This window comes from Geotrypetes seraphini, chromosome 3 (assembly GCF_902459505.1).
Source record: "Geotrypetes seraphini chromosome 3, aGeoSer1.1, whole genome shotgun sequence".
NCBI lineage: Eukaryota > Metazoa > Chordata > Amphibia > Gymnophiona > Dermophiidae > Geotrypetes > Geotrypetes seraphini.
Window position 1 is genome coordinate 82017428 of NC_047086.1, and position 17173 is coordinate 82034600.

At 42.4% G+C, this 17173-nt stretch overlaps 1 protein-coding gene across 3 annotated transcripts in view; it reads left to right on the top strand.

Moving 5' to 3' along the window:
* The window catches only part of TRAPPC12 (trafficking protein particle complex 12), a 237879-nt gene that overhangs the window by 52359 nt on the left and 168347 nt on the right, over positions 1-17173 (top strand). For all 3 annotated transcript variants that reach the window (XM_033935617.1, XM_033935619.1, XM_033935618.1), the window contains one exon: positions 11448-11586. In XM_033935617.1, coding sequence (XP_033791508.1) covers positions 11448-11586 — 139 coding nt within the window. The remainder of the gene's footprint in view (positions 1-11447; positions 11587-17173) is intronic.

Consider the following 17173-nt stretch of genomic DNA (forward strand, 5'->3'; position numbering starts at 1 on the left):
AAATAAAAAAATGGATGTCCAATAATAAACTTCAACTGAACACAGCCAAAACTGAGCTACTCAGGATTCACAACAGAAATTATACTTATCTGCAACCTTCACACTCCTGGGACTCTACTCCACTAATAGCCAAGGATAAAGTTTACAGCCTTGGATCGGTTCTTGGTGTCAATCTCTCACTTTTAGACCATGTGTCCCATGTTGTCTCAACCACTATCTACTACCTTCGATAGCTATGGAAAATCAGAGCATACTTCTCTGAAGCAAATTTCACGCAACTCCTCTATGCTTACGTCCTATTTCACATGGACTATTTCAATGCTCTATTTGTAGGATTCTCCAAGAGCAACCAACACTGCCTACAATGAATGCAAAATTCAGCAGTCTGTCTCCTAAAAAAACCTCTAACAAGATACACAAATGAGAACAAGAGACACTCTTACAAACTAGTAATGCAAAAAATAAATATCAGAGTGTCCAGCTTAATGCAGGACACTTCTAATGTAGCCAAACTCTAGATGATTATTAAGAAAAAAGGACCTCAAAATCCAGTAGGATAGGGCTCCCTGAAGCACAAAGGCTTAGGAAAAGGGATCCTAACAGACTATCACTGGTCCTACTCTGGTAAAGTAAACAAACGGAGAGAAAACCCTTGAAAGGGAAAAAAAAACTCTCCAACTAGAAAACCGGGCTTAGAAAGCTTAAAAGCTTAAAAGGCTTAGAACGTTAGGAAGCCCTGCATTAAAGCATACAATTATCAGGAGGTAAGTTGTAAATTGTCTAAATGACATCAAGGGTAAGCAAAATTTCCACACAGCGTCTTAACACCCAGCTGCTAAATGAGTACTGAAATGTTTACTGACGGTTTTTTCAATGTCTATCAAGTGCAGGTTGCAGTATGCCATGTCTTAGCCTCAATCCAGCTGGAGCTTTTAAAGGACATTGTTAGCTGCCAAAACCCTAATTTACTAAACTAAAGTAAATTGAGACATTAGGTGATTAGTATGTCAGCCATTGAAATAGTGGAACCCTTCGTTAAGCTTTATATGGCTTTATTTAAGAATTTCATGTTAAAAAAAAGATGCTTTTCTCTTCTTTCCGGAAGTATGTAATTCTAAGACCCTTTCTGTACTTTCTGTGTAATTTAGAACCTTTCTGTATTCTGCATGTAATTTAGAACCAGTAAGTCTTCTGCTTTATCACTCTGAATTATGTATGTAATGCTGTAACCCATTCTAAGCTCCACTGAGAAGATGGGCTTTAAAACTAAATAAATAAATACGGGTGAATTTTGGAGAGGCATGGGGGAAGAGGGGCATGCAACAGTCAAGATGCATACAGGGAGAGTGGGGATGGCTGAATGAGAGGGAGAAAGTGTTGAAGCTTTAGGACTGAGAAAATGGTGAAGGACAAAAGAAGAGGGTGGTGAATTCAAAAAGTGAATGATGTGGTGATGGGGAATTCAGTGGTCTTGGATGAAGAGAGAGACTGGGAAAAGTCAGTTTTAGGAGGTGATGGTGCACAGAAGTCATGTGGGGAGGGAAAGGAGGGCACAAGGTGCTTTCTTAGTGGGCAGTATGGGAGTTTACTAGGCCTAGATTGGTGAGATTAGTCAGACTTGTGAGGCTTGCGAGACAATGGTGGCGTAATCAAAATTGCCTTGGATCTAGTGTCATAGGTTGAGGATGAGAAGTGTCTTAGAAGACTAGACTTACCAAGGAGAGTTCACGCACAAGACGCATGGTTATGTGAATGTTGAGGATAAGAATGTAGGGAGTCAGCTATAAGCAACTTTTTTAAAAGGAGGCTCCAGAAGGGGTTACTTTGGAGTTAACGAGCAGCAAGTAACAAGCTTGTGTTGAAGCAAATGTAGAAGTGGAAGTTCTTGGATGATCTATAGCAGGGGTGCCCAATAGGTCGATCGCGATCGACCGGTAGCTCGCCAAGGCAAAGTGAGTCGATCATCCAGGACTCACTTTGCCTTGGCGATCTATCGGGCCGATCAGTCTTCCTCTCCCCGATCGCTGCCTGGCTGGGCGGAACTTCCTCTCCGACGGCAGAATTGATGTTGGGGAGAGGAATGCTGGTCAGCCTGAAGCAGGGAGAGCATGGGGCGGCGGCGGCTTTGGGGGCAGGTTATCCATTGGTGGTTGTTTGGGTCCTGTTCCCCGATGGCAACAGCAGTGGCAGTGGCTTGGGGAAGGGCAGGGAGAAAGAAAGAAAGGGGGCAGGCAGGGAGACAGAAGGAAAAAAGAGAAACAGAAAAAAAGAAAGGGGGCATGAAGAGAGAAAGAAAGAAAGGTCAGGGAGAGAGGAAGAAAAAGTTGGGGGAGGGAATGAGGTGTGGAGGAGAGGAAGCATACAGGCTGAAAGAAAGATTGGATGCACAGTCAGAAGAAGAAAGTGCAACCAGAGACTCATGAAATCACCAGACAAGGTAGGAAAAATGATTTTATTTTAAATTTAGTGATCAAAATGTGTCTGAATTTATATCTGCTGTCTATATTTTACAATATGGTCCCCTTTTACTAAACCGCAATAGTGGTTTTTAGCGCAGGGACCTATGAGCGTCGAGAGCAGCGCTGGGCATTCAGCGCAGCTCCCTGCGCTAAAAACTGCTATTGTGGTTTAGTAAAAAGGGAGAGGGGGAGGGTATTTGTCTATTTTTGCATGGTTGTTACTGAGGTGACAGTGCTTAGAGTCATCTGCTTTGACCTCTTTGAAAAAACCCCGGAATAGGAATGATAATTAACAGTGTGCGTTGTGTTTTTTTTTTTTTTTATTTTATTGTTGGTAGATCATTTTGACTTGGTCATTTTAAAAGTAGCTCGCGAGTCAAAAAAGTGTGGGCACCCCTGATCTATAGAGTGTGCATATCTCAGGGTTACCAGATGTCCAGGTTTCCCCGGACATGTCCTCTTTGTGAGGGCTCTGTTGAGTGTCCAGGTGGCATTTGCCCATTTTTCATGTTGTCCAGGTGTTCGCAGGATGCTCCAGTCTGCTGAAGGCAAGCCTACAATCTTTGGTCCATTGGCAGCATCAGTTAGCTGAACATACTGCCTTTGGCATCCTGGAAGCTTTGCATCTGCAGGGACAGGATGTTGATGCTGAGGGAAAGCTTCCGGGACTGCTGAAGGCAGCGTATTCAGCTGACTGATGCTGCCAGCGACCCATAGATTAGAAGCAACAGCCTGCCCTGGAGGAGAACAGAGAGGAGAGGTACCCATCTCACTGGTGAACTAGGGGGAGCAATGTCACACCTGATTGGGGGAGGGGATGAATAAAGGAGAAAGCCAAATTGGAAGGAAAGGAAGGGAGAGGGGTGAGGGACATGCCAGACCATGGGGTGAGGGAGGGAAGAGAAGCAGAGGAGAGAGATTTCAATCCACAGGGGGGAGGGTAGAGAGAGATAGAAGGGAAGGGAATGAGACAGAAATGCCAGACCATCCTTGAAAAAAAGTAATGCAGATCCTCTTATTCCGAATAACTACTGGACAGTATCAAACCTTCCATTTCTTTAAAAACTACCGTACTTGAGAGAGTGGTATTCAACCAACTTCAAAATCATGTTGGATCAGTTAATGCTTTGCATCCCCTGCAATCTGTGTTTTAAGACACAGCACAGAGACAGTAGTTCCTGCCTTAGGGCTCCTTATACAAAGCTGCAATAGCAATTCTGCCACAGCAAATGCACTGAAGCCAATAGGAATTGAATCAACTTTGGTGCATTTGCCATGGGAGAATCACTACTGTGGCTTTGTAAAAGGGACTCTTACTGAGTGAATTCCATACTAGTCACCTAGAGACCAATGTTTACCAACTTCTTCAAGTCAAGTACCCCCCTACGTCTAACAAATAGCAACTGAGTACCTCAGTCCAAGCTCTGTCCCTGACCCCACTCCCATTATAATAGTACTAATTGTAATGCAATTTCTTCCATTCATTTTTCATGTACACACAACCCTACTATACAACCATTAAAATACTCCTCCCCAGTGTCAAAATTATAAAAATCCTATTAATACAAAAAATAATAATAATGCATTATACATTTATAAGTCCATCTTTAAAAGGAAGGATAAGCCTCCCCAAATACACCCCCAAACAATAAGATATATAATCTAGAAAAGTGTTTCTCTACAGCACTGCAACTGCATCAATAACCCCAGGACTACAATACTAGGAAAATACCTTCCTTGAATAAGTCAAAGGATACTAAGGAGAAAACATGTTCATTCAGGTGCAGCAGAGCAGAAAGATGCACACTAGTTCTATTCATGATACTCAGGGAAAAAAAAGACATCCTTCAAAAAACGTGATCATGGTTTTCAGTTTTCCCTCTATCCCCCTCAACAGCCCATCCTTCCACGTTACAACTTTGTACACCATTCAAAACACAGATGTCATATTCTAATGCACTTGTCTACACCAGGCATCCTTGTCCATGCTGTACCAACCTGCTACAGATAAACTATAAAACTAAGCACAAAAACATTTTGCCATCCCTTGCCTCCAACAAATCAGCATATCTAAGACCATAATGCCTTAAAACCTCTTATCACCTATATACTGTATACAGCTCACATTGGGCAGTTAAAAATTATCACATTCTTCAAGCATCCAGTACCTGCTTTATTAAATAACACCAGTTACGACCCTCCCACTGCAGAATCTTTTTTTCTTTTTTTTTTGGGGGGGAGGAAGGTCGCAACTAGCTTTCACTATGTTTTATGTTCCCAAATACTTGTACTGCTTTGATTAGTCACCCATCAGCAATCTATAAATCTTTGTATATATGAAAAATAAACACATAAAATATGATACGTGCTTAATAGTGAATGCTCAGACCCACAACTATATCCCAGTGAAATATCACAGAGAAAGATTTATAGATTGCTGATGGTTGACTAATCAAAGCAGTATTTTCAGTATCACCCTTGTTTTGCCATTATAATTCCCTTTCATAATAAGTTTAAACCCAAATACTTGTAAACATAATAAATGTGCTTAGGCTTCCAGACTTGTGTGTTTAAAGTCAAGGGTTGAATGGAGAGAATTAATCCTAAATACCAGAAAGTCACAGGCAGATAATGAATCAGTTTAATGGCACTCGGCGTCTCACCTCCTGGGGCTCTGGGGTACCGGCTGTAATGGCCTTGGGCTGTGTGTGTCTGGTTAGCGGTTCGGGGCTTGTGGGCACTGCCAGAGCCAAACTGCAGTGGGCAACAGGAGCCGGGCAGCCAGAGCCATGGCTGCTGTGGTGCTAGCCCCTATGCCGGGCACCTTCCTCCTCCTCTTCCCCCGGTAACCATTTGACTTGCCCCAAACCAATGCTGCGCAGGAGCTGCCGAAAGCCTTGCACCATCAGCGAGCTGTTGTCGCTGTAGCGCGTGAAAAGCACATGCATCTGCCACCGCTGAGCCAGCAACGCCCGCTCCCGGTCCATGGCGGCCAGCTTCAGCTCTACACTGTTTCCACCACCGGCCGCGCAATGAAAACGAAGGCGGCGAGATGAGTATCGACAGCATCAGCCCTGCCCAACCATCCCTTCCCTCCCAGCTCACACACCCGTCGGCAGAGTCGCTAGGCAAGTTGTAAATTTCCCTCCATCACTGACCTATCTTCCATAGGTTAGCGATGGAAGGAAGCTTACAGCTTGCTTCAGGCCTTCCTCGTTGCCGGGTCCTGCCTTCGCGGAAACATAAAGTAGGCAGGACCCGGCAGCGAGGAAGGCCCGAAGCAAGTTGTAAGCTTTCCTCCATGGTTGACCTGTCTCCTGCCTTAGCCCGTAGCGAACTCATGCTTCGGGGCTCTAAGGTGTGCATGCCGGCTTCTCTTCTCCCCCCTCCCGGGATGCAACTTTTGGTTTCGGAGGGAAGCCAGCAGCACACCTTAGAGCCCCGAAGCATGAGTTCGCATCGCCAAGCCGGTGAGAGGTGGGTTTTTTTGTTTGTTTTTTTATGTTGAGCGGCGGCAGCAGCAGGATTCCCGATAGATGATAGCTGGGCGGTCATCTAAATTAGTCGGGCGGAGCACCCGGCTAAAAGGCCCTGGGGAGAACACTGACCCTAGCATCTGGAAACTGTGATTCAGGTTATTCTTCCCAAAGTGCACAATAGGGTTGTTCAGAAAAACCTAAAGTTGGAAAAACTGTGCAAATTGAAGCTCTGACCCAAAAGATAAACGCCTCAAAACCCTGAATGAATCTTTTAAACAAAAAAAGATACAATGCCAAAATCATCTCCAAGAATATTGCCTCCTCCCTTGAAATATCCAGAGAAAATCTATTGCAGTACAAAGGCAAGAAGACCATAGAAAGAATCTCCTTGATAGTGATATACAACCCAGAGCTGGAAAAACTGAGGAAAATCATAAAAGATCTACAACCACTGCTCCAGAGAGACGAATTACTGAAAGAAATATTCCCAGCTCCACCCCTGCTGGCCTTCTGACAGCCACCCAACCTGAAACAAAAACTGGTGAATAACACACTCCCTACACACAAGGAAGAGAATGGCACACTTCCCTGCAACAAAACTAGCTGCAAACTATGCCAACATATTTCACAAGACCCCACAGTCAACCACCTGGGAAAAATATTCAACATAAGGGGATCCTTCATATGCTCATCTTCAAATGTAGTTTATATCATTCAATGCAAAGATGTAGAGAAAGCTGCTATATTGGAGAAACAAGCCAGATGCTAAAGACTAGGATTAGTTTACACAGATATCATATTAAAAATTGCAATACCAAACATGATATTATCTCCGTGGGATAATACTTCAGAAAACCAGAAACTGTGTCAATGATTTAATGATGAGAATATTAAAAGGAAATTTTAAGACAATCAGGGAATGCAAATCCTTTGAGATCAAAATGATAAAACATTTTGAAACCCACCAGACAGGACTTAACAAAGATATTGGCTTTCTCTCGCATTACAAAACATAGGGATAGATTCACTAAACTTACCTAAACGATCCGATCCGTGGCCTTCCAAGGCAACCAATTCACCAAGCTGCCTCATGCAAATTAATACGATTGGAGGCACGCCGCAGAGTGATTCTGTAGTGCAGCCCCACTTTAACCCCATGGGTTAAAACCATGGGCTCGCATTGCAGTGAAGGGTGGCAGAGAGCAGGAGAATCAAACAGTTGTTGTCAAAGTGTTGAAGCTGAGTGAAAAAAATTGATATATGAGTGATTGCTTTGGAAACTACTGTAGAGTCGGGGTGGCAGAGAGCAGGAGAGTTGGCAGGGACGTGAGCGACTGGCCCTCAGCAGTCGCTTCTTTTTGGATCAGCCAGCCCAGTCGGTGTTCCTTCTTGAGATTAGTGAATCGCTGCCTTCCTACTTTGCATGCCATTTCTCCTCGTTTGCATATGCAGATCGGATCGTGAGGAAGGTTAGTGAATTTCATCGAGGTCGCAAACTAGTCGGGACACGATCGGTGAGGTTAGTGAATCTAGGCCATAATTTTTATTGCTCTGACAGCTTCATATCACCCTTCCTTGTCTCCCTGTCTTCCACCCTCCCCTCTCTATTCCTGTAAGACTGGTGTTTGAATACTTTGGGGAGAGTGTGGCAGAGTGGTTAAAGCTACAGCCTTAGCATCCTGGGTGTTTGTTTCATGAAATACTGTCAATTAGCTGTTACTTTTTGAAACGCTTTTGTAGTAGCCTTCCTTTGAATCAACTCCATCTTGTTTATATCTTTTTGAAGGTGCAGTCTCCAGAATTGTACACAGTATTCTAAATGAGGTCTCACCAGAGTCTTATAAAGGGGCATCAATACCTACTGACCATACCTCTCCCTAAGCACCATAGCATCCTTTTAGCTTTCACCGTCACCTTTTTTACCTGTTTGGCTACCTTAAGATCATCACATACTTTCACTCCCAAGACCTGCTCCTCTTTCATGCACAAAAGTTCTTCACTCCCTAAACTGTACTGTTCCCTCGGGTTCTCTTCCTATCTTTTAGCGAAAACTCTAGAAGATCCTCTTCTTCTGCCATTCCGCTATCAGTCGGCATACCCCAGGACTTTGTCCTGGGACCTCTTCTATTCTCCATCTATACTTCTTCTCTTGGTGGTCTGATTTCCTCCCATGGTATCTAGTACCACCTCTACAGTATGCTGACGACTTTCAAATCTATCTCTCTGTGCCTGAAATTTCTATGTGAATCCAGGCCCCAATATCAGCCTGCCTGTCTGTTGAGGAGTAGTGGCTCATGGCCAGTAGGGGGTGATGTTTATGAGACGGTAATGGAATGGATATCAGAACATGATAGTGCAGTATTTTGTGGAGTTTTTCTACAAAAGTGCCTGTTTTTCGTATGATTCTGGGTAATTCTAGTTAGATACAAGCATATGTGTTAGTTAAGGCCACGCCCAATAGAAGCGTATGACAAACTGGTAAATAACAATCTGATTATGAATGAAGCTAAAGCCAGAAAAACACACTACAGATTAATATAAGGGAAAGTATAGTAATATTCTTTTTATGTACTTTGCTATTAGGCTAGATCATGAAGGAAACCAGGGTATACAGGGACTCCATTTTGGTTCTTCATTTTGCTATATCTTTTGTGCTTTGGAATCCATTTTGAGTCAGTGACCTTCTGTCTCTGCTTTTTCTTTGTTCAGAGTTTTTTCCACTACTAGCATCATGGTGTTAATTGATACCAGATGTGCCTTAGGCTGGGAAGAAGTATCCTAAACTGAGATATAACATTTATGAAATATGAGTTATGAATGGCCGAGATATGAATGAGAATTATGAATGCTTGGGCCCAAGCAAGCAAATATGAATGTGTGGATGTGAAAGAATTGGTAGAAGAAAATAATATATATATTTGCAACCTAAAGAAATCCTAAAGCAACATCTGGAAAAAATTAGAGTCAGACACTGTATGTGAAGCTGTCAGCTCAGGGGGAGACAGCCCCTCCTTTTCTTTGATTGCCTTCTCCTGCATTTTCTTTTTTTCCTCTAAGGCTGACAACTTTTCAGCACTGAAGAATTTAGAACTTTTCAACAGCTTGTTTGATACATAGACAAATTGTCTAAAATAAGTTTTAAGAATGATAAAGGAATATTGGAAATGTTATGAATATAAGTAAACAAATGTAATTTCTGAAACTTTTTTCTTTGTCTAACTTTAAACACCTCCTTTGTTGATTTTTATTGGTTGAGAAACTGATGATGCCACAATGAGCCAAAGGTATATAATAGAGTGTCGTAAGATATTAAGCGGAGCTCGTTATCAGAATAGGCCAGCATTTTGGCAACTATAACGATCTCCCACTAATGTAACGGCTAATGCAATTTTGCTGTATTCTTTTGGTGTCATGATTGAAGATAAACACAATAAAATTACTGGTAACTTTACGTTAGTGAAATTTTGCATTTTTTATTATTTTTCACACCTTGAGCTTATGGCGTCAATGTCCCTTGCTCACTGTCTGACATTGCTATCTGGATGTCTCGCTGCCATCTAAAATTAAACACGGACAAGACTGAACTCCTTGTCTTTCCTCCTATATCTGCCTTTTCCTTTCCTCCATTCTCTATTTCAATGGATGACACTCTCATCCTCCCTGTCTCGTCAGCTCACAAAATCAGATTCATCATTGACTAATCTCTTTCCTTCTCTTTGCATATCCAACAGGTCACCAGAACTTGTCGTTTCTTTATCTTCAATGTTGCTAAAATCTGACCTTTCCTTTCTGAGCATACTGCCAAGATCCTCATTCACACTCTCATCACCTCTCATCTGGATTACTACAACTTGCTTCTCACAGGTCTTCTATTAATCTATCTCTCTCCCCTTCAATCTATTCAGAATTTTGCTGCATGCCTCGTTTTCCGCTAGTGTCGCTATGTTCATATAACCCCTCTCCTCATTTCACTGGCTACCTGTCCTTTTCTGCATACAGTATAAACTCCTTTTTTTGACCTATAAATCTATTCACTCTACAGCTCCTCAGTATCTCTCTTCTCTTATCTCTCCCTATACTTCGCCCTGGGAACTCCGTTCATCGGGTCTTTCTTGTCGATACTCTTCTCCTCTTCAACCAACACCCGACTCCGTCCCTTCTACTTCTGGAACAACCTGCCTGACTTGGTATGTCAGGCTCCGTCTCTGACAATATTCAAATCCAGACTGAAAGCTCACTTTTGGAAGCTGCATTTAAGTCCTAACCCTACCAACTTGTAAAGCATTCCTTCTATAGTTCCCTACCCCCTCTACCTCATCAGTCCCTTGTAATCCCCTACCTGAGCAGTGAGTATAGATTCACCCTGTTATCCTGTGTGTTTGTCATAATTAGATTGTAAGTTCTTTTGAGCATGAACCGTCTCTCGTATGTTTAATGTACAGCGCTACATGCGTGTGGTAGTGCTATAGAAATAATATAATAGTAGCAGTAGTTGTAAAATTATATTATTTTAGTTCTGTCTTTTATTTTATTTTTATTTGTTAAATACATGGTGATTATTAGTTGTTGTTTTTTTCAAATTTATATTTTGCACAATATTAGGGGACATGCATCACTAATTATGTTTCTGTGGAGTGGTGTGGTGTTGTATTGTATGCAGAGTCTGGCTTCTTGGTGGTTCAGTTTAACTTTTATCGACATATTTCTTAATTTTAGTTTGTGATTATTTATTCCATACTGGGTGAGGATGTATCTGTGTTCTATATGTATGAAAAAGACATGGTCTTCTGTTAGCATTGACTGTGCAGGATCGATTTGTACTAATCTGGCTTGTTTAGTTTTACAATGGGTGTATTGATGTTCTAGTGCTCACTGCAGTGTTTAAAATGCTGCCTTTTCCTAGGGATATCCTTGTGAGACTCTTGGATTATTACTAAAAATACATTTTTCATATAGAGGAGAGGGTTGTTATAAAATGATTGACTCTGGGTGTCAAATATACTAGGTGCACCACTTCGGTCACTTAATCTCAATTTGTGCGGAGGGCGGGAAGGGACGGGGTCATGTGTCCTCTGTTTTTGTCCTCACTAATATGTAACCCTAGTATATCCAATTATGCAATTAACAGAAAAACCAGACTGCATTTATAGTTTACAAAACCAAAATATATTATACCATTATCTTAATTAAAAAACAAACAAACCACAATTAGAGAGAAGATCATACCTGGGAAACTGGCTCCAGGCTGCAGTACAGTAGCATCAAGCCTCTAAGAAGGCTGTGTAACCCGCATGAAGCTATTATGATTATCAGTAAGCATTCCTCCAGACAAGCATAGAAAACAGTGATGGAAATAAGGATGAGAAAGTGGCCTAAACACAATGAGAGGGAAGCTGATGTTGACTTAAGCATAGAAATTTATATTTAACTACCCTCATTTGTTATTTTAATCTCAATTTAATATAAAAAAGATTAATTATGAATCTGGGTTTGTTTTGTTTTATTTCAGCTCTGGTTTGTGAGGCTAGCACTGCTGGTAAAGCTGGGTCTTTTCCAAAATGCTGAAATGGAATTTGAACTGTTTAGGAACCTAGATCAGCCTGATCTTTACTATGAGTATTACCTCCATGTGTACCCTGGTCGGAAAGGTGAGCTGCTTACTTTACTTCTTTTCATGCAGTATGCCAGTTTTTCCTATTTGTATATAAACAAAGCTCTTATATATTTTGGTTGTATTCGAAGAGAGGCTTATCGGACTATACTGATGTACTCGTATATAAGTATTGCAGTTTGCATAACTGTATGTGTGCCCTCCCCCTCTTAATTCTGCAACTAGAAGTCTTGTCAAACTCCCCTTGAACCTGTAAAAACGTACTAAGTCCTGGACAGGCAACCAATAATGTCATCCTCAGGCTGCAGCCATCTTGAAGACGGCAATGCCTGACCCATAGCAGTGCTTCCTGATATGCCACTAGTTATCAGTCTGTCAAGTAAGTCAATACTTCCCAATAAGTGCAACAAAAAAAAAAAACCCTGCACTAATTTTTTTTTACACTCTGAGCTTTTCATATTTCAGCAGTGGTTTTACTGCAGATTTTTTTCACATTAGAACCCATAGGCCCAAATCCTATAAATGGAGCTATTGGTGGTTGCCTAAAAAATGGCTGCTGATTGCATGTCAATCATGCAACAGTTTCAAGACAGCTCTAAATTCATAAAGAGGCTTTTGTGAGAGAATAATTCATTGAAATGTTCTCATGAAAGTGTATGATTCTAAACACCCTCAATGACCTCTCACTTCCAAAAGTATGTACTTATAAACCCTCAGAAGTACCACCTAAATACTCAAATATTTCATTGTATCAGGCTTTATGTACTACTTCCTCGCTGGGTCTTGTAATTCATATCAAACTTTTATTTTATTACATTAACCGCCTTAAATAAGTATAGAAGTTTGAATACTTAGTTTATATTTGTGGTCTTATTTTCAGGGACTATATCGCCAACATGTTTAACCCAGAGGGTTTTTGCAAGGCTCATATCCCTGGTAATATAAATAGCACCATAATTATTATCACTAAAATATTATTCAAACTATAAAAACACGTCTGGTAAATGAGTGACTGCATTATACTTAAAGTTATCTCAACCTTATCTACATACCTTTATTTAGCTAATCGCCCTTGTAACCGACCACTGAATGTTATTTTAAAATGGCCGCAACAGTGCCATTTGCAGAATTGCGGCTAAGTGAAAGATAGGCGCCAGAAATATAGGCCAGTGTTTAAAGGCCTACCTTTTCAATGCCTACCTTTCACAAGAATCACACATACTGAGGCATCTTATAACTTCTAACGCCACTTCTGGCATTAGCCATGCCTACAGTGACGTTAGGCATTGTAAGGCACCTCCGTAGACAGGATAGTAGTGGCCTTTTTGGAGGTGCCCTTAGGCACCTCCATTTTTTAAAAATTAAATTTGAATTGTTTTTTAATCGGTGCAGCCAATTAGTGCGACGATTAAATCAATTAAATTAGGCAGCAGTAGAGCACCTACCGCCGTCTAACTTCGGGCGCCGTTTATAGAATAGGGCCCTAACTACATCATGACCTAAACATGTATACTCTAGAGGAGAGGAGGGACAGGGGAGATATGATACAGACATTTAAATACTTGAACGGTATTAATATAGAACTAAATATTTTCCAGAGAAGGGAAAAACTCAATATGTATGCACCTCATGTACACATAATTCACCTCATTATATAAGTTATGGATCACAGGGCTTTATGTATCATCATGTGGTTCATCACGTGGCATAGTTTTGATCGTTTTATGTTATTATGCTGTGATCTATTTATGGGTATGGTTTGACACCTTTTTCACTCTATCTATTATGCACTATTTTGATCATTTTAGTGTTTCTAACTATTGGCTTTTAACTATTTTAGTTCTATTCAACTTCTTTTATTGGAGTTTTTTAAACTATTGTAAACCGTATAGAACTTTACGACCTTGTGGTATATAAACTGATTATTATTATTATTACTTGGCATCAAGATAATCCCCCACACACTATCTTTTTAACACAGCTTGTTTTTGATAGCTTTTTCACAGAGACATTTCATGTTGTCAATCACGTTTCCATGGCCCTATCAGTAAGCCCCACTTCTGCCCTCAGTTACTCCTCACCATTACGATCCTTCTTAGCAAAGCTGTACATGGGTTTGTCCACGTCATTCTCTCCCTCTTCATTTATACTTTCACTTTCCTGCAGCATCTCTTTACTGTCTCAGCAGTGCTCTTAGCACTGCGATCTTGCGCCCTGCATATGGGCTTCAGCATTTGATGGTTCTCATTTGTTTCTTTGTTCTCCTTTTTTATCAGTAGCTATAGTCTTGTTTCTCATGTCGTTTTCTTTTCCATGTAAATTAATTATCGGAAGGCAAGGCACAGTGCACTCAGCCCTCTTAAGGTGACTTGTTCAACCCCTTGTTATTCTGAGTGTCCTGTTCATACACCTGCCCCATACTTACTCGGTCTTAGTAAAGTTTTTCTCTGGCTCAGGTTTTCGGAGTTTTTTTGTGCCGTTTTTAATTTTTAGCATTTTTTTTTAGCTTTGTCCTCCTATTTCCAATTGGGTTCTTACATCAATGATGTTTGTCTTTATGCGATTTAGGTTTCCGCTTACTTTTTAACCTCAGATTTTTCTCTAGTAATCTTAACAGCATTTGCGTGCCAATCTAAATCGAGACAGCCTTGTTGCTGCTCTTATGGAAATAAAGTTTTTCTACTTTTTATCTTTTTAGCCCCCCTTTTTTATTTTTTCCAGCCCACTTTTATTTTCCAGACCGCCTTTTACCTTAGGCCCACTAAAGATATGACTAATAAGTAGTTTTAGTTAAGATTTCCTCTACACACAGGCCTCCTTTTTTTGGGTGAAATCGATTTTTATTGAACAAAGTTAATAAAACACAACAAAGAAAGAACAGGTTGTGCAGAAAATATACAACAACTCTCCCAACTCCCCCCCAACTCCCAACCCCCCCATCCAAAATCTGTCCCCATAAATAAGGGGCAACACTATGCAAGACTAATAATGGGCAAAAACTCAATCCTATGCCACTGGAGAGGCCCGGACAGCAGAGGCCAAAATACTGTGCACACAGAGCCCTGTACTCATATGAGCCCTGAGAAAAAACAAAGCCTCTCCCCCTCCCCAACGCTCCCCCAAAGAAAGAGAGAGGAAAAAAAAAAAAAAAAAAACCCAGCACCAAGAACAAAAAAACAACCAACCAAAAGAAAAAGCAGAACCACAAGAAGAACAGAGGAGATCCATAGCCAGGGAGGGGCAACCCCGAGCCTCCCCCACCGCTCAGAACAGCTCAAAGCCTCAGTGTATTAAGAATCGAACTCCGAATTCTAGGAGACAGAGAATAGATATAAGGCCTCCAAACCCGCAGAAAAAACTTGGACTGCCAAAAGGAAGCACGCACCTGATCCCTCTCAAGCAACATCAGAGCATGCAGCCGATTGCGCCATGCCCAATACGCAGGAGGTGCAGCTGACACCCACTTGGTCAAGATAACCTTTTTAGCCACCAAGCCTGCCTTCCGCAGGAGTAAACTGCCGACACCAGGCGACAAATGAAAAGGCTCAAATTTATCTAAAAGAAACCCCACCGGGGTAAGAGGAATGTAACAACCCAACAGAGCCTCCAAAAAACGGACCACCCGCCTTTCCTCATACGAGAGGAATTCCATCCCCTTTACCATGTTGATCGCTCTTCTTTGAACCTTTTCTAGCATCAACCAACATCTCTCTCTATCCTTCCATGAGTAACTTTTCTTCCTCTCTCCTCTGTCACCATTGGCAACATGTGTCCCTCTCTCTCTCATTCCCTTCCCTGCTGCAAAGGGAGTGGGGAAAGAGAGCGAGATCTAGGGTGCATCTATCCCTCCCCTCTACTGCCAACATTTCTTTCTCCTTTCCACCAGTCCGACATTTCTTTCTCTCTGCCTCCTCCATGCTTCATCTCCTCTAGTCCACGTTCCCTCCCCAACCAACATCTCTCTCTCTCCCTCCATCATTTCAACTTTATGCTCTCTGCCCTCTCTCCCTTCCCCTGAGTGTGATGTTTCTCCTTTCCTCTCCATCCATCTCTCTCTCTCTCTCCATGAGTCCACCACTTTCTGCCTCCTGCATGCTTCCTCTCCTCTGGACCTCTTTCCCTTCCCCAACCAACATCTCTCTCTGTCCCTCCATGAGTCCAACTTTTCTTCCTCTCTCCTCCACCCCTATTGGCAACAAGTCTCCCTCTCTCTCTCTCTCACTGTCCATCTGTCTTGAGAGATCCAGGCATCTCTCCCACCCCCTCTACTGCCACATCCAACATTTCTCCCTCTCTCATCCCCCGATCATGTGCAGCATTTTTCACCACTGCCCACCAGCCCCATGCCCATTTCTCCTTCTGTTGCCCCTCTCCAGCACACTGCCACATCTCTCCCTCCATTACTATGTCTAACATTCCTCCCCCTTGCAATCCCCTTCAATCTATCCCTCTATTCCCTCTCCACCACCACCACATCCAATATTTCTCCCGCTCATCCTTCTCTCCCCCATGCATCTCCCTCTCTTCTATGACCAATTTTCCTTTCTTCCTTTCTCCATGTGCCACCATCTTTCTCTCTCTCACACACACTCATACTCAACAATTCTCCCTTTCTATTCCCTCCTATGTCCCAAGTTAGTTCCCCTTCCTCTCTCTCTTCTGTGCCCCATGTTCATGCCCCCTTCCTTCCATCTATGTCAAGTTTGTGCCTCCTTCCCCTCCCTGTAGAAGCTGTTGCTGCCTCCAGGGATCCCGTTTTTCTGCCCACCCCTCCCTCCTTGCCCGTCTCCCCTCCCGAAGCCGATCCAGTTCTTAATCAAGCCACACTCACGCCTTCTGTCTGCAGCGGGGACGGCACAAGCAGCAAATCACACACTTCACATGGCTGACCCACAAGTTTTCCCTCTGACATCAACGAGAAGGTTCCTGGTTCAGCCTGTTACATGCAGTGTGTAATTGCTGCCTGCACCGTACATGCAAGCAGTTCTGCTGAAGATCGAAGGAGCAAGTGTGGCTCAAAGAAGATGGTAACTTTGTCAGTTTCGGGGGCGGGGCAGGTAGGCAGATATCGCCGCAAATGGCTTCAGCGGCAGGGTAGGAACATGGGATCCCTGCCAGTGGCAGCCGCCTCTACGGACAGGCAGGAATTGGCGGCCAGGCCATGTGTCCCCAACAAGCGGCCCGCATGCCCCCAAGGGTATGCAAACTGCGTGTTAAGAAACACTGATCTATAACATGGCATCATCTTCAGTTCTCACTGAGATCTGAAAAAGCAATGCATCTGTCGATAAATGGATAAATGGATGGGTAAAATATGCTGATACCAATAAAGAAAGCAATTTCAGTAGCTAAGAACATAAGAATAGCTTTAATGGGTCAGAACAATGGTCTATCAAGCCCAGTAGCCCGTTCTCATGGTGGCCAATCCAGGTCACCAGTACCTGGCATAAACCCAAAGAGTAGCACCATTTCATGCGATGATCTAGGGCAAGCAGTGGCTTCCCCCATGTCTTTTTTTCATAACAGACTATGGACTTTTCCTCCAGGAAATTTTCCAAACCTCTCCTAAAACCAGCTATGCTATCCGCTCTTACCACTGCTAGGGTGAATCTGTGGAATAATCT